The sequence below is a fragment of the Oncorhynchus keta genome, chromosome 35 (genome assembly GCF_023373465.1).
Source record: "Oncorhynchus keta strain PuntledgeMale-10-30-2019 chromosome 35, Oket_V2, whole genome shotgun sequence".
Lineage (NCBI taxonomy): Eukaryota > Metazoa > Chordata > Actinopteri > Salmoniformes > Salmonidae > Oncorhynchus > Oncorhynchus keta.
Window position 1 is genome coordinate 55,706,242 of NC_068455.1, and position 18,477 is coordinate 55,724,718.

At 44.1% G+C, this 18,477-nt stretch overlaps 1 protein-coding gene across 5 annotated transcripts in view; it reads right to left on the reverse strand.

The window, feature by feature from the left end:
* LOC118368651 (echinoderm microtubule-associated protein-like 3) overlaps positions 1 to 18,458 on the reverse strand; it is a 31,056-nt gene extending 12,598 nt beyond the window's left edge. Inside the window, exons 1-6 of one of the 5 annotated variants that reach the window (XM_035752919.2) lie at positions 18,250 to 18,458; positions 18,032 to 18,143; positions 3,013 to 3,189; positions 2,700 to 2,814; positions 1,954 to 2,460; positions 170 to 286 (exon numbers count right to left, since the gene is read on the reverse strand). In XM_035752919.2, coding sequence (XP_035608812.1) covers positions 170 to 286; positions 1,954 to 2,460; positions 2,700 to 2,814; positions 3,013 to 3,189; positions 18,032 to 18,056 — 941 coding nt within the window. In that variant the 5' untranslated portion in view covers positions 18,057 to 18,143; positions 18,250 to 18,458. Of the gene's footprint in view, positions 1 to 169; positions 287 to 1,953; positions 2,461 to 2,699; positions 2,815 to 3,012; positions 3,190 to 16,763; positions 16,943 to 18,031; positions 18,150 to 18,249 lie in introns of those variants that run through there. The other 4 variants (XM_052497135.1, XM_052497136.1, XM_035752923.2 and 1 more) reach the window with 4 other exon arrangements.
* Positions 18,459 to 18,477: the final 19 nt, after the last annotated feature.

An 18,477-nucleotide genomic window follows, 5' to 3' on the forward strand; every position in this document is an offset into this window, starting at 1 on the left:
CTGAGACTTCTCAAAAGGAAAGGAATTCTATTATACTAGAATAAAAGGGCACTTGTTTTCCAATGAGTGACTATTCAGTGAAATGTGTTTCTGCGGCCGTAGGAAAATGAGATGTGGCGATGAGTTTGAAAGCGGATCTTGCTGATGGATCAGATGGGCCTTCTCTCACCTCTCCAGACTGGGGGATCGGGTGAGGAGGTTGGCCGAAGAAGCTGCCTTTTTGTCCAACCGCTTCTTGGTCTTCTCCTGGGGGTCCTTTGCCAGTTTCTCACTGTTCCTGCGAACTCTGGACAATGAGGATAGGGAGTCTGTGTAAGAGGATTTATGTGCAGGGTTTGAGACAGACAACCAAACTTGGGGACACAAACACATACTTGCGCAGAGACATGCACACACACGCTCAGATGAACTATGAATGTGTGTGTTTCAACGTGTATTATATGTGTATTCTATGTGTATTCTATGTGTATTCTATGACGGGCCAGAATTTTCCTGTAAGCCACAACCATTTTCCTGACGATGTGCTCAATAATCAGAGGAAATTGCCCTCGTCATGTGACAGGGATGTTCGAGGTATGTAACAGGAAGTAAAACTAGGAAGTGAAACCCAGCTGACTCCCTTCCCCTGAAGCCTGTGGCTCCTACTGATTATACACACACACTAGGTACATTATGTAGACAGCATTTGTGTCTAAGTATGTAATGGAACTGAATAGCCTAGTTCATATTCATGGTTTGGATCTGGATAAAAGTACTTCATAACTTAAGACTTCCAATCCATAGTACCGGTGGCTCTCATGGTGTGGCATGATAGAGCAACCTAAAACATGTGCTATCAATCTGAAATAGGCCTCTTCCAAGTCATAACTAGCAAACAAAACATCAACACACACACACACACACACACACACACACACACACACAAATCAGAGGAATAATGTAGCAATTATTTTGTGATTATGGAGCGGCATGCAGCAGCAACAACAACAAAAATCTACCAATGAAAAGCCCCCATTGAAATGTCCACATGCAGGAAATCATGCGGAATCAATCCCTGCTTGAAGGAGGAGAACTTTGTTAAAGGGTTAAAGGGTGACGCTCAGGTTTGATCATCAGGTTAGTGTGGATTCATGAACACAAGCCCAGTGTTATTGTTACACCGTGTGAACTACTCAACGTTGTGTTTCACGGCAAACCCCAGTTGTTCTGAACGCAACCCTTAAACATTGATTCAATGTCTTATCTGTAGGGCATGGAGTTTAACTATGGTCCAGAGTTTTTCCTGATCAGATCATATTGACGGGAGAACATTAAAAAAATAAAAAATAAACTCTGGCCACTACTCATCTGACACGCATAACTAGGCTACCACTTCTTTGGGCTAAGATCAAGTTTTGTTCCGAGACATAACTAGACTGTGTTTTATTCATTTTTATAGATATACGCTGAAACGGCTGCTGCTTGGACAACGTGGCCATTTTGAAACGGTGTATTCTAGATCCCCACATCAAAGAGGTGTTGACATGGCCCCCCCAGCTTATCCCAGCATTCACTGCTATTGTATACACAGGGCTGAGCCACATGACCCTTAACACCTTTTCCACTGCGCTTGATTCTGTGTGTGTGTGTGTGTGTGTGTGTTGCCTCTCAAGGACGTGTCACTCAGCATACGATGAGCGCTGTCATTATGAGGACACAGAGCCTTATGTTCCCAATCACCCTTATTTAGCCCCCGGCTCAAACACATGGAAAAATAACACAGCAGCCGGATCCAGCGGGAGAGAGAACGTAATGTATACTCCCCAGTCAACAGTCTACCGCAAACTGATTCATAGATTAGAGTTTTGACACTGGGGGTCTGTAGAAACGCAAGCATAGAGAATAGGAGATTTATCCCCAAAAGCCATGCAATCAGGCAGGAATAGAGAAGAGGAGAAGGAGACGATAACGCACAAGGGTTTATTCTGGCCCTCCAGGATAGTGGAGAGAGGTCCGCTCCGGGGGCTGGGGGGCAGGTCCTTAGGGGGGACTGGGGACCCCGAGATTGGGGTCTGGCGGGCTGAACTCAGGCTCTCCGTGGAGCCATTGGGGTCCTGGAGGTCCTCTCTCTGGAGGCTCCTGATGGTGGTGGGGTGGATGGGCTCCTCTACAGAAGACGTCCTGCTCAGGTCCTTTTCCTTCTCCACTTCCTCATCCTCCTCTTCAAGCCCCTGGATGCGGAGGAGCTTGGCCTGGGACCCCTCAGTCAGAGAGATACCCTTGGGGAGGGCATCTTCCAGGGAGAGGCTCTGGATGTCACTGGTGAGAGCCAGGGGGACCCTGTCTAGCCCCTGGTCCTGCCCCAGCGGGGTGAGCTCTGTTTGGGTAGCCCGATCATATGTAGGGGCCTTACACATAGGGGCTAGGGTTCCATTGTCCCCATAGTGACCATTCTCACCTTCAATGTTGTTTCCCACTTGGCTAGAGACACACACAGTGTAGAGTTGAGATCAACAAGTAGAAAACATCATACAATATCAAAATGAATCCAATAAGACTTTACCATTCAAGTTGACAGCTAGAAATCCACATTCTGGTCACTAAGTCCCAATGTCTTGACTGAACAAACGATGCCCTATTTACACACGTTGATAATCAAAGAGCCATATCTTTATATAAGTCTCTCCTACCCACACAGTCCCTCTGTGCTGGTACAGTACCTGGTGGCAGGGTGGCGGGAGCCATCCAGGGCTGAGCTGGACGACAGTTTACGGGAGCTGGAGAAACCATCAGAGCAGAAGACTTGGTTCAGGACACGGGCCGCTGCAGGGTTCACTGAGGTCACATACAATCACACACATTGAGGATGGACATGGCATTGAAGCATAAGACAATGGTCATAGGGATGGGATAACATTCTATTTTATTAGATTATATTCTATTGGCTTCGGGTACTGTAGACTGTTTGACATTAGTCAAACCAAGTCGTTTAAGACCGCGATCTGATCTACGGTGTGATGGTTGGCCACCCACCTGCGATGAGCTGCTGTTTGAGCAGGGGGATCAGCTGGTCGTGGAGGCGGAGCCTGCGCAGCGCGTCGGCCAGTGACGACTTGAGCAGAGTGATCTCGTTCTCCTGCAACTGAAGGCGCCCTTCCATCACGGACACCCGGTCTGGGTACTCGGCGCTGCTGCCTGCCGACACATCATCTGTGCAGGTGGACCAAGACAACCAATCAGGAGATGGTATGGAACTAGATGGAACCATTGGTAAATGCTAAGTACGGACTAGGACAACCAATGAGGAGCCTATATCCAACTCCATGATGTCATGCCATTGTAACTCCCACAGAAGTGGTATAAACCAATCAGTAGCAATGCGTACGCGGAATACCGTGAAAGAACTGTAGAGAAGGGAGAACTTCAAAAAGATGGGCACACTTAGACATGACCGCAGTGAGTGTTGTAAATACTGCTAACAGCCCACACATCTTCCTCAAAAGAGACAGGACACACATTGTCCATGAAGGTGGGCCTGTGAAGCCAACATTAACGTGCCCGTCCAGCACTGTTTTCTAACTTAAGAAGGAGAAGATGAAAGTGTCGATGAGTTTGGAGAGAAATGGTTTATTTCACTTCAATATCACGAGGCTTTGATGCTGCTTACTGACTGAATCGAGTCCCATTTTTTAAATAAAAAATAAAGAAGGCAGAAGACCATTGCCGTTATTAGGAGAAAAGGAGCTAAGCGCATGTGTTTCTGGTTCTCTCAACCGTTTGCCATTTCATGGGGCAGCCTCGCAAAAAGGAGTGGAATGTTCTAATTGTTTATCATCAGGGTGTGTTTAGGGAACAAGGTTTAGCTCAAATGGTTGTTAAGTGTCCGCAGACTTACTTTCTCTAAAGTAAGAGCGTCTCGGGCCTTTTCCATTATAAATTCTGTCTATGTCCACGTTTCCTGCGAATTTCCTGAGACATGGCAGTCGGAAAGACTTGTTTATCATCAGGTTGTGTTGAATGAATGGATTTCAATCTGTTGGGCTATCAATCAATCACCACAGATGTACACTTTCTCTGTGTGTACAACATGTTGGGATTAGATCTATTCTATCATCCTGTATGTTTACATTTCCAACTGATTTCCTCAGAGGTGAAAGGGAGACAGAAGGCATTCCAGGGTGTCGCAATCCACATGTCATGTGACTAATGATCAGACCCTGAGCCAACTGCAGCTTTTTTTCTCTCTTTTTTTCTTCTTTGCAGCCTACACAACTTCCTGCTTTGGTTGGCAACATTTGTTCTATTGTGTGTCAGTGTGTGTGTGTGTGTGTGTGTGTGTGTGTGTGTGTGTGTGTTTTTACTATCCTTGCGAGGATCAGAAGTCCTCACAAGAATAGTAAAACAAGGACAATTTGTGGGGACATTTTGCCAGTCCCCACAATTTCACTGGTTCCCACAAGGAAAAAAATGCTATTTTAGGTTTAGGGATTAGGTTTAGGGTTATAATTAGGGTTAGGGAGTTAGGGAAAATAGGATTTTGAATGGGCATCAATTGTAAAACAAACGCTTGTGTGTGTGTGTGTGTCTACAGTTCCCGGTTGGAAAATCCCCTGCTTCTTCTATCACTTTATGAAATACTTCCTCCTCCCTAAATTGGACACATGTTGCTATGGTAACCATACCGACCAATGACCACGCAGTCCAATAAAACTGTCATGTCTCCCTGGGTCGGGGGAAAGATTAAGTCGTCTGATTGATTAAGAACCTGATCATGGATAAATAGATTCTCCAGGTCTACTTTTGTAAAACGTTCTATGAAAATAACGTTTGAATTGATTTAACAAGTACAGAGTCATCTATAGGTCACCTGACATGTCAATGTGCATGGTGGTTTTGAATTACATAGCCTGCGTATTCTGTATCATGCATATGGATCTGTAAGAACCTTGATGATGCACTTTTAAAAAAACAGTGTTTCTGTGGGATGAAAGGAAAACCGACCACAGGGGTGTATCACCATGAATCATGTTCCAAACATGCCTTAACAGCTCTGCGAACTACTGGGTTGAAGAGGCTAATATACCTTGAGAATCTGGCACAGCGGGTTCATGTGATGCAATGACTGATACCGGGCCAAACTGGCATCCAGTGGGTGTGGCTTCCGTTCTCCAAAGTCCGTTCACGACTGTCGGTTAACGTCAACTCGGAATACTGCCACAGTCTTCCTCTCTTTCTCCACCTCCTATTCCTCCTCCCCCAGGCCTTCCCATGCATCATATCCAAGTTGGGGAGCTTATCGTTTCCTTTATTGTGTTAAAGTGACTCACAGATTGTTACTGTCCCTTCCTTCTTAAAACCCTTTACCTACCGTCACTGCAGGTGATATAGCCTATGCTACTACTCAAATCCTCATGCTGACACAAGCACTGTAGCAGTCAAGCGGTCGTCTAACAGTCATTGTTGTTGATAATAAGTATTTATAATGCAAGTGGGCTTATTCCCTTTGGAGGATTGAGGAGAGGAGTGGTTCTGACTGAGTGCCTCTCACCCACTTACTACTGAGCACTCGGCGAGGCGTTTCTTAAGAACGTCTAAAGCCACTTGACTGTTTCGCCTTGCTTAGCTCGTAAGGCAAAAAACGACACTTTAAACGGTTGGGTAAGAATGCAGTGGCCAAGCAAACATGCAAGTCCTCCCAAGAGGAGAACCAGTCTGGCTTATCGGCTTGAAAGTACGAATATATCCCTCGCCTTAAGGCCTGACAAGACTGTTTGGCTTTTCAGAGACAGACGGATTCCAGTGATGCCTTCATTCGATACACCCACACACTCAATCTCTGGACCAGAACCATGACTCCACTCCACACACACAATGGGGTCTTTGAGGCTTGCTGGGAGGGAGTCTCTGTCTGCTGTCTGTGTTCAGACGGACTTGGCCAACCGTGTGCAGAGCCAGGCCGCTCACTGGACACACACACACACACACACACCACAGAGACAGAACAACAACAGCAATGGAAGAATACAGTGACATTTCACCCAGTATAATATTAAGGAAATGAGAGAATGACGCTAAAGAGATATCTTCCAGTTATATTAACATTACAGTAGTAGAAGCTTTTTGGATTCTTTTAGGTCTATACTTTAGAACCATAGCTATATACTGTATATCTAAGGCTCTGGTTAAAAACAGCGTGTTTGACACGATGCCATGGTTTTGATACATTACACATATATTCTCACCAGTGGAAATTCCACACTTTCAATGTAAAATCAGAGGCAAACTGTTTTTTTTCCTTCTCTCAACTCCATGAACTTGGTCATGATGACATACACAGGCAAAAACATGACTTCACACACACTTGTGTTTGAAGAGGTCTTAGAATTTAGCGGGGAGAGCAAGACTACTGTACTCTAATTAAGGATAGGAAACACCTGACTCAAGTGGTTGAGGTAGGGCACAATGTCCACTAAGGAATGTTGATATTCACCAGCATTGTGAAGAGTAGATGCTCCGCAGCCTACAGATAATAGAGTCCTAAAGCAACGAGGAAGTCTAATCTCAGAGTCTTGATTAAACAATGTGGTTGTGAGGCTCTATGGCCGAGTTTAGACAGGCAGCCTAATTCTGATTTTTTTTTGCCCAATCAGATCAGTTCTGAAAAAGGTCAGCTCGTTTCACATTAGATGTGATTGGTCAAAAGACCAATTAGTGGAAAAAAAATATCAGAATTGGGCTTACGTGTCTTAACACGGTTTATGGGACTCAGTTGTATCGTAACACAATAATTAGGATCTGCTCCAATCCGCTGGCTTTAAACCAGAATCAAAAGCCAGCCTTCCAACTCTCTCTTTTGGCAAATCTCAGCTGACTTGATCAACTGTGCGTGAAGCATTAAGCAAAACAAAACCCCCAAAAACTTGTGGCCAAAAATGTAACCAAGTAATTAAAAACGTACGGGAGAGACAACGCAATGGACTGTGTACAGTGAGCGTTCTCGCTCACACGCGCTGTTATAGTCGCAGGGCAGGAGGGTTTAGGGTCATTCGATTTTGTGTGGATGAAGGGCGAGTGGGTGGCGGATTGAATAAAAAGAATAGCCTACCTTAAGACGTCCATAAATGTCTCATTCTTGTGCAATTTATATTTCATTATTTTAGGCTATCTGGCATTAGTGCGTAAACCTAAGCTTTGGGGCATAACCGTCAGGCGCCAGATAGCCTACACGGCAATCACTTTTGGGATCGAGCAGAAAAATGTCAGGTCGAACCACGGAGGCACAAAGGTCAATGTCAGAGTTGAATTAAATAAGAGAAAAGCTGCGAAAGGAGAGTTGAAAATAAAAAGAAAGACCGGAAAATTAATGTTTGGGAACGATTTGGCTAAGTGGTAAAAGATGATGGTAGCAGTGCAGGCTTTGTAAAGTGTGAAGATTGTGAGGCGCCATACAAATTTGACAGTCACAAGACGGGGACTTCAAATAGGCCCATGGCATGTCAAGGGAACTGTAGCCTACTGGGTTAAATGGAAACTGAGCCTATATAGTAACTCCTGCAAAATTAAGAATTTCTTGCAGTAAGATGATACACAAAATGTAGACTAAACTTGGACTCGAGAGAGGATGCGAATGTGCCGTTAAATACCGTCTGTATCAGTAGAGACTGGAGGGGAGGACAGCTCATAATCATGGCTGGAACAAAGCAAATGGAATGGCATCAAAGCATGTGTTTGAAACCATTCCACTGATTCTGCTCCAGCCAGAACCACGAGCCTGTCCTCCCCAAGTAAAGTGGCACCAAACCTCTGTTCATATAGAGGTGCTATCTTTATTAGTATCATGAAAGCTGATTGTATTTCAACCACATAAAAATATACATCCAAGCCAAACTGAAATGTTATCAGAAACATGTTGGGTCTGGGTCGTTTTCAAATGTTTCTATTTACAACCGGTCAAATTGATGTCATATGGACATTTTGCACAGAAAATCTTTACAGTTTTTAATTATTATTATTATTATATTTTTTATTATTTTTTTGAGTTAACCTATTGCATTTTCACCCCGGTCCCTAAATCTCTTCACTCTGCAGAGATGACAGAAAACTTCACCGATGTCAACTAAATTGAAGCATTCATTCCATCAATTTATGACATTACTTTGGTGAGCAAGAGTTTATTTGGTCTTCTAGGGTAACATATAATGACAGAAGAGAAGCAACATGTACCTAAATTATACACAAGCTGACAACAACAACAAAAAAATTGCCTACCAAAATGTCTGAAATTATAAGCAGTAACATCTAAATCAGGCAAAAGAAATCCGGCACCCCCTGTCAAAAACCCGTTCCGCTGTCTCTGACTGTGGCCTGCAGCACATTTTCTATATTAGTGGGTTAGGGTCGGGTGCGGGTCACAGATTTTCACTTTAGCCTATCACAAACGGTGCATTCAGAGAGTATACACAAGCCTCTCTTTCCCACATTTTGTTACATTACAGCCTTATTCTAAAATGGACTGAATAAAACCAATTCTTTAATCCATCTACACACAATACCCCTCTAAAAACGCAAAAACACGTTTTTATACATTTTTTCAAATGTGGAGATGGGAGAACCTTCCAGAAGGACAACCATCTCTGCAGCACTCCACCAATCACATCTTTATGGTAGAGTGACGAGACGGAAGCCACTCCTCAGTAAAAAGCACATGACAGCCCACTTGCAGTTTGCCAAAAGGCACTTAAAGAACTCTCAAGTGTCACGTCTGGACGAAACCTTGCACCATCCCTACGGTGAAGCATCATGCTGTGGGGATGTTTTTCAGTGGCAGGGACTGGAAGACTAGTCAGGATTGAGGGAAAGATGAACGGAGCAACGTACAGAGAGAATCTTGATGAAAACCTGGTCCAGAGCGCTCAGGACCTCAGACTGGGGCGACGGTTCACCTTCCTAAAGGACAACAACCCGAAGCACACAGCCCAGACAACGCAGGAGTGGCTTTGTTGAGTGGCCCAGCCAGAGCCCGGACTTGAACCTGATCGAACATCTCTGGAGAGACCTAAAAATACCTGTGCAGCGAATCTCCCCATACAACCTTACAGAGCTTGAGAGGATCTGCTGAGTAGAATGGGAAAAACTCCCCAAATACAGGTGTGCAAAGCTTGTAGGGTCATACCCAAGACGACTCGAGGCTGTAATTGCTGCCGAAGGTGCTTCAACAAAGTACTGAGTAAAGTGTCTGAAGACTAATGTAAATGTGATATTTCTGTTTATTTTTTAAAACGTTTGCAAAAAATGTCTAAAAACCTGTTTTTGCTTTGTCATTATGGGGTAATGTGTGTAGCTTGATGGGGGGGACTATCTAATCCATTTTAGAATAAGGCTGTATTGTAACAAAATGTGGAGAAAGTCAAGGGGTCTGAACCCCTTCTGAATCCACGGTATAGTCGGGCAGTTGCGGATGGGTTATCAGCTATTGCGGGGCGGATGAAGAGAAAAAACAAAATAAAAAGAACAGCTGACCCACGCACCATTAACACACACACACACACACACACACACACACACACATGTTCAGAAACAATCTCATGAGGCAACAACACTCCCACAACCCCAGCGTTTCTGCAGGAAAGGGGCTTAACTTCATACACAAATGAATGATGTAAACTTTGCACAGGACAAACATTGTATGACAGTGTGTGTATAAGGTAGAGTGTGTCTTGATTAACCTCAGATTGTGTGGGCCTGCACCTCTGAATCAAAGGGCTTTGAACATTATCGTTAATCTATTTCAATGAACACAGATATTAAAGATAATGATAGTGCACTATCTGTTGTGAAAGGAGCCATACTAGTATTTCATGCCAATAATCACAGGTCTGATCTAAGCAAACATGGCTTCTGAGTCATAGGGGGGTAAGAAAGATGTAGCCAAGAACGTGGGCAGAATCTTTGAGCAATTGCATGAATGCCAATATACTGTATGTGAGGTTAGTCTTGCAATATTAGCCCTCTCCTGGTAGCCCTACAGCTGCTGTTGCTAATGCTAACCATTAAAACTGCCACCACTAATGAAACCGATAATAAAGAGCTCCATTTCAATACATGTACCTATAAAAGCTAGTGTTCGGTGTACATTTTTCATGGAAAACAGTCTCTGCCATAACACTCCTACAGCAACCAGTGGGTGTGCCGGTATGGTACCTATAACGTCTTCACCATAACAATTGAGTGAGAGACCTTAGCCATTTTTTAAAGGATACAGTTGGGCCAGGTTGGGCACTTGCAGGTACAGTTGGCATGTACAAAAGGTACAGTTGGGCACTTGCAGTCCCAGATTGCATTGCTCTAGGTAGGTCTGCACTCACAAAGGAGAGTTACTGTAAGATATACTACATGACCAAAAGTATGTAGAAACCTACACGTCAAACATCTCATTCCAAAATCATAGGCATTAACATGGAATTGGTCCCCCTTTGCTGCTATAACAACCTCCACTCTTCTGTGAAGGCATTAGTGACATTGGGTACTGATATTGGGCGATTAGGCCTGGCTTGCAGTTGGAGTTACAGTTCATCCCAAATGTGTTCGATGGGGTTGTGCAGCCCAAACCATGAAAACAGCCCCAGACCATTATTCCTCCTCCACCAAACTTTACAGTTGGCTCTATATGCATTGGGGCAAGTAGCATTCTCCTGGCATCTGCCAAACCCAGATTTGTCTCTCAGACTGCTAGATGGTGAAGCGTGATTCATCACTCCAGAGAACGAGTTTCCACTGCTCCAGAGTCCAATGGCGGCGAGTTTTACACCACTCCAGCCGACGCTTGGCATTGCGCATGGTGATCTTAGGCTTGTGTGCAGCTGCTCTGCCGTGGAAACCCATTTCATGAAGCTCCAACAGTTATTGCGCTGACGTTGGTTCCAGAGGCAGTTTGGAACTCGGTAGTAGTGTTGGAACTGAGGACAGGCACTCAGCGTTCCCGTTCTGTGAGCTTGTGTGGCCTACCGCTTCGTGGCTAAGCCATTGTTGCGCCTAGACATTTCCACTTCACAATAATAGCACTTACAGTTGACCGGGGCAGCTCTAGCAAGGCAGAAATATGATAAACTGACTTGTTGGAAGGTAGGCATCCTATGCCACGTAGAAAGTCACTGAGCTCTTCAGTAAGGCCATTCTACTGCCAATGTTATTTCCTATGGAGATTGCATGGCTCTGTGCTCAATTTTATACATCTGTCAGCAATAGGTGTGGCTGAAATAGCCAAATCCACTCATTTGAAAGGGGTGTCCACATACTTTCGTATATATAGTGCACCTTGTAACTGCATTTATTCATGATGAGGCTTTGACTTTCAGGGGGATGTTCAAGAACGTAGCCAATAGCACTCCTGAACACATCGGGAAGTAATTAGAGGTTTGTGTTCTTGGTCCGTTTTTAGGGGAGGTATGGTATTTATAGTTGTGAACGGGAGCAACAGATGGGAATAGGATGTCCAGGAGGTGAAAGGGAAGAGGGGGACATGTTTCCTTTCTTCCAGTGCAATAATGCTGTACTTTGTTAAAGAGAACCAGCGAGGGTTGTTTGCTTACACACACACACACGGTCACATGCACAAGTGTACAGGCAGCCCAACTCTAATCTTTCAGCTCTTTTGCCAATAATTGGGCTTCCCGTGAAAACGTAGCCTAACAAGCATGCACACCACACACAGCTATTACACATTTCCCTGCTTCTTGTTTTTTTTTTGTCGTGACAACTGGCCTGAGGGTGAGTCACAGTCGTTTAGAAGAAGCTGGAGAGGAGAGATTCACAATGGCTGACTGGACGGGGATGGAAGCAATCGAGAGTTGGCCACAGCTAAAGAGCTGAATTGGAGTGTGGTCTCTGGTCTGATTGGAGTGAGTGAGTGAGTGAGTGAGTGAGTGAGTGAGTGAGTGAGTGAGTGAGTGAGTGAGTGACACCCTCTCCCTCCCCCGCGCTCCCTCGATGACAGTGAGAAGCTCATACTTCAAATTGTTACTCAAGCACTCAGTCAAAGCCAATGTTTATCCAGGGTTGAACGACATATCAAAGGCAGATCAGAAGCATCACAAAGACGATATGCCGACAAACGGCAATACTGGTAGGAAATTAAAACAACATTCCCTGCTGGCTTTATGCGGACTTGATGGCAGTGACTGAAAGACCGTGATTGAGTGAGAAACTAACAACGCCTCAACACCTCAAACTACAAAATTGTCATTCAAGGGCTCAGTTTAAGCCAATGTTTTTCCAGAGATTGACGCCTTAGCACAAAGACGGATCAGAACCGTCACTGATTATTGGCTGATTAAAAACAACAATACTGGCAGGAAAAGAAAACGACACAATTGCGACTGAATCTTGGGTGAGGCCAGGTTTGGATAGGTTTCTAGCTAGTTTATATCCTTGCAGGATGTTGCTCTAGTAGTCAATTTCACTATCACTTACTGTATATGCTAAGTGGCCTGGGTCATCTAAGGTCTTATTGATGAGGAGCCAAGCGGGTTTGGACAGAGAAAACGGACTCTTTGTTCAGACTGCATTTGCCCAAGCCGCTACCTTTCTCATCCAATTTGGAGAAAGTTTCAATCAATTTGCTCAGCTCCCTCTCAAAAAGGCACTCTTTCCCAGGCTGACTTTTTGAAGAATGGTAGATTCATTCAAGGAAAAAGCACTTTTTAAATCAAGGTAGTGGTTTAATGGTTAAGGGGACGCTATCGTCTCGATCTTTGTTTTTTTTAGATGTTCACTCTTCTCCAATTCCAATTTATTCTTATGTTGCTGTATCAAAGTCAACTTCCTATATATCTAGAAGGTCACCTTCATATTTTGGGCCTATTTGAGTGATTTATCATAATCTCCACCCGGCACGGCCAGAAGAGGACCTCCCCCCGGAGCCTGGATTCCTCTCTAGGGAGTTTTTCCTAACCACTTTTCTTCAACATCTGCATTGTTTGCTCGTTGGTGGTTTAGACCGGGCGTCTTTATAAGCACATTGTGACAACTGCTGATGGTAGAAAGGGACGTGTCAAATAAATGGCATTGATTGATCATTGTTATTTCATTGTCGTTTCAAAGAGTCTAAATTGAGAAGTGGCTATTCTTCCAACCCAGACTCTCGGGAAGAGTCTGCAGTGACAGCTGGTTGAGTCTCTCTCTCACATACACAGACACACAGCGTCTTCCCCACAGTTCGCCCACCCTGTCAGCTCCTTCCTGTGAACACAACCACCCTGGCAGCGTCACCACCGACAGAGAGCGTCCGTCCCCGTCACTCGTCCCCCGGGAGCCGTGTGATCCCGAGCGCGTCGCCACCACAACACATCCCTGTGCCGTACTGTACTCCCCTGCACGGGCGGTGGGCGATGCTGTCTTCAGTCTAACTCATCACTCTGAACCCGAAACAGACAGACACATCACAGTCGAAAACACTCACGGTCTCACCCCGCGTTAGAGAATATATGCAGGGAAATGATTACTGCCTGCTGTTATACCTCCCTGTCCAAAGTTCAATAGAAAACTCCTTTTTTATTGTCGTATGAGAGAATTCAGAGTATAATTGTCTGATTTAATGTCGGTAACTGTGGACTTTCATCTTCATCAATCCATAACACACCCTCACCAAAGCCTACCATACTATGTACTCGATGCCAGCTGAAGATTAAACATTGGCCGCAAATATCGAGGCTAAACACGAGATGAAGAGGATCTAAGCAATCTAAAAATATATTTTTTTTTAAAAGCACAAGGAAATTTCTCTTGAGCTGTTTGGGGTCAGCACTGTCACTGAGCAGATTGTGATGCCAAATCTAAATCAGAGGGAAATTATGCAAGACCAGACTTGCTTTGCTTGCAGATAACAAAGCTATGAAGTATTCTGTTGAACTGCTTGTACAGGCAGCATAAATCTTACAGAAATAGGAGGTATGATCTCTCACACACAGAGAGGATGGTAGTGCAAAGAGCTTCTGGATATAGTCAACTGTTAAAAGCCCCTACCTTTTTCTCTCTCAATTTAAAACATATCTGAAGTTAAGTTTAAAAAATATATATGTTTACGGTAGATTTCGGCTTTATATGGGTGATTAATGTAACAGCTCAGGGTACTCGAGGGACTGGGACACAGATCTTGTCAGAACAATGAACCGATTTGCAATTTGTAAGAAACACAATTATAAACTGCAATGAAAATGCAGTATTGAATGAAGTTATCGGACATTGACAAGTTCTTAGACCCTCGTCAGCATTGATTTGTGATTGGTGACTGAGCAGCATGGTAGTGTCAGCTTGCCGTGGAGAGAGACATAGAGACGAAGGTGATTTGATGGCCAGTTCAGCCTAACACCCCACAGAGGCAGACAATGACCCCGGAATGTAAACTTGCGGACTCACACAGACACCCCAATCCTTCTTACTGAATAACACATAGCGCTGATCTGAGGGCAGTTTTGTTACTTAAGCCTTCAAATTGTTGAGTGTAGGATTGCTGTCGGGTGAGCTGATCCTAGATCTGTGCTGTGTGTTCCCCTGTGTGCCTAACCGCCCACTATTTTACAGGACTGTAAACGAAACATCAGCACATTAGTTGGGACAGCAACAGATGTGGCACAATGGCACAATGGCACATTGTACTTCCGTCATTATAGAAGCAGTAAAAGTTCCATTGTCAAAGGCGCAAAAAAAAGGAGGCATAAACAATTAGCATAACAGCTTGTTGTCCAATTTAAAACCACGTGAATAATTTTTTTTTAGCCCTTTTTCTCCCCAATTTCGTGGTATCCAATTGTTTTTAGTAGCTACTATCTTGTCTCATCGCTACAACTCCCGTACGGGCTCGGGAGAGACGAAGGTCGAGAGCCATGCGTCCTCCGAAACACAACCCAACCAAGCCGCACTGCTTCTTAACACGGCGCGCATCCAACCCGGAAGCCAGCCGCACCAACGTGTCGGAGGAAACACCGTGCACCTGGAAACCTTGGTTAGCGCGCAGCCCGCCACAGGAGACGCTGGTGCGCGATGAGACAAGGATATCCCTACCGGCCAAACCCTCCCTAACCCGGACGACGCAAGGCCACGTACCTCCCGTTGCCCCACGGACCTCCCGGTCGCGGCCGGTTACGACAGAGCCTGGGCGGGAACCCAGAGTCTCTGGTGGCACAGCTGGCGCTGCAGTACAGCGCCCTTAACGACTGCGCCACCCGGGAGGGCCTGCAAATGACATTTTAATGAGCTCCTCTCTTGCTCAACCTAGGAACATCTGAAGTTGCTCTGGTGCAGCTGGAGGTCCAACAACAACAGTAACTGTAGAGAGACAGACACAGAACCAAGGGGAAAATCTGGCATCCGGGTAATTCGTTGGCACCGAAAATGGAACTTGATACTTTGTGGCCTCCTATCCATTTGTGTGAGAAACAAAGTAACATTCAAGATAACATTCAGTTCCCACGCCTGCCATTCCATTCACTTGAACCTCACACACCAGATCTCCGGAGAGACTATGGGGGAATCGAGGTTACTTGGTTTCCCACCTGTCTATAGGATACAACAAAGTGCAATTTCGTGATTGAAAACAGTGAGCAAGAACATCTTGTACTATCAAGTGTTTTTGCAATAAAAATCCCTGGCCCTAGGTTATCATCAAATGGATGTTGCTCATTTATAACAATTGCAAACATATGTTTTCTGTTTTGCAATTGCATGTTATGCACATGAAGTTTACATGCTGTTTTGTCATTTGCAAACTGATAAACCCACAGACGTAACTGTTCTATGGAGTGGGCTTGACAGGTGAAAAAGCACACAGCAAATTCTCAAGTGTTAAATCAACGCAGACTGTTTCATGTCACACTGTTCCAGTGTCTATATGGGTCCACACTTTTCAGTGTTAAATTAACACTTTGCTTAGTGTAAAGCCTTATTTGCATATTTCTCAGTGTGCCTTGCCTTTCGAGTGAATTGTGAGTGAGTTACCATCCATGACTGTGTTTGTCAGTGACAGAGAAATGGTTGTTGCATTCATTCATTTTCAGACCTGTGGCCTTCACCTAGTGAAATCCTAAGTGAATATGTAATCATTCAAATACATGTATTTAAGACAAGAGAATATGTATTTCATAAGGCTGTATTTTAAGGGCCTAGTTTAACCTTAATTCAGTGGTCTGAAACTCATGGTTTACAGGCCACATCAGGCCTGTAACTCACATTATGCTGGCTTGAAAAGTGACTTAATTCCTATTGGAATCCAGTCAGAGTGGGGATATCCAACGTTTTACATTTTTTATTCAGCCGCAACCTGCATTCCGAAAGACTGCCCGGTGTTTGGAAAACCAAGATACACTACACGACCCAAAGTTCAAGGACACCCCTTCAAATTAGTGGATTCGGCTGTTTCAGCCACACTAGTTGCTGACAGGTGTATAAAATTGAGCACATAGTCATGCAATCTCCATAGACAAACATTAGTAGTAGAATGGCCCATACTGAAGAGCTCAGACACATCATGGTAGGCCACACAAGATCACAGAACGGGACCGCTGAGTGCTAAAGCAAGTAAGAATCATGTGTCCTCGGTTGCAACACTCACTACAGAGTTCCAAACTGCCTCTGGAACCAACGTCAGCACAATAACGGTTGGTCAGGTGATTCATGCCAGGAGAACTCTACCTACCCCACTGCATAGTGCCAACTGTAAAATATGGTAGAGGAGAATAATGGTCTGGGGCTGTTTTTCATGGTCGAGCAGCCACACACAAGCCTAAGATCACCATGCGCAGTGCCAAGCGTCGACTGGAGTGGTGTAAAGCTCGCCGCCATTGGACTCTGGAGCAGTGGAAACCTGTTCTCTGGAGTGATGAATCACGCTTCACCATCTGGCAGTCCGACTGGTGAATCTGGGTTTGGCGGATGCCCGGAGAACACTACCTACCCCACTGCATAATGCCAACTGTAAAATATGGAGAGGAGGAATAATACACCATACAATACAATGACATTTTAGACGATTCTGTGCTTACAACTTTGAGGCCAGTGTGTGGAAGGTCCTTTCCTGTTTCCGCATGACAATGGCCCAATGCACAATGCGAGGTCCATACAAAAATTGTTTGTCGAGATCAGTGTGGAAGAACTTGACTGGCCTGCACAGTGCCCTGACCTCAACCCCATTGAACACCTTTGGGATGAATTGGAATGCAGACTGCAATGAGCAGTTTGACAATCAAGTATTCACATGGTGTATTAGACTACCTAAATCATCTAAATCATCTCAGTAATGGGTGCAATAAGGCCTAGTAACAGATAGAAAAATGAGTTATTTATAATTGATTATAATAAGATTAATGAATTAATGTGCATGCAAAAACATTGAAACAAACCCCCCCCTCAAAACAAAAATTCCCATGCTGGGAAATTTGATAAAATATGGCTGTGGTTTTGGTTCAACTCTGATTATTAAGGAGTCAAAAACGATTTTTGTCTGTGTTTTACATACATTTCCACATGAGTTAATACTGTTTAATTATGAAAATTATGATAATACACTTTTCCTGTTGGATGTGTTTGAAAAGACTGCATGAAATTTTAGCTTGTTTTGCAGGGTGGGTTTTTTGGACTGCCTGTATAAATTCAGAGAGTTTGCCCTCCTCTCTGCCAATCATAATAGATAGTTCAGGTTACACATCCCTCCCGTTCAGTTCCGCCAATTAGGCCCCTCTCTCAGACCATGCCCAGGAAGTCCTAGCAACATTTTTGCTTGAGAAATAGCATTTTGCTAAGAATCCATTTTTATTTATTTTTGACAATTTTATTTGAAAACTATCACATCAAGGTACTTAAATTGTTACCCAGAAATGATTTGATAGAGAAAAAACAGCTGCATTGGGATTACACTGAGGTTCTTTTAATTTACATCATCAACACTAGAAATGTTACAATGAAAAATCTAAACTAGGTAACACAGGCCAATTTACTGTGTAGTCTACTTAAAATTAAATAAATATAAGGTTACCTAAAAATACATTTTAAATGCTGGACTTACCTAGACTATTCGTAGAACCATCCATGGTTGATCGTCCAGGCGTTATTTACTGTTTTCTAGTAGTGAAGTTTGTTTTTTGGTGTATTTTCCATACTGTATGCCGCTGCTTTACCTGAGGGTGTCAGAAGTCGTTCTTGAGAAAAGAGAGGCACGCATGGCAACGAACGTACGCAGTTGCCGGAGAGGATTGGCCTAAAAAAATTCACTCAAATACTTACTGTACATAAATCCAGGAAATGAGCTGAGCATCTGGTGGGCAAATAAATGCACAATCACCCAATAGATTCACATGCACACCGCACTAGAATTGCCAAGACAATGATAGGTTAACTATCGCCTCGTTTTTATATGACTACACGTGCATGCAATAATATGCTCCTTACTGAAACTTGTAACACAACTTTTTGGGTTACATACACATAATGATGTATATAAACACTGGATTG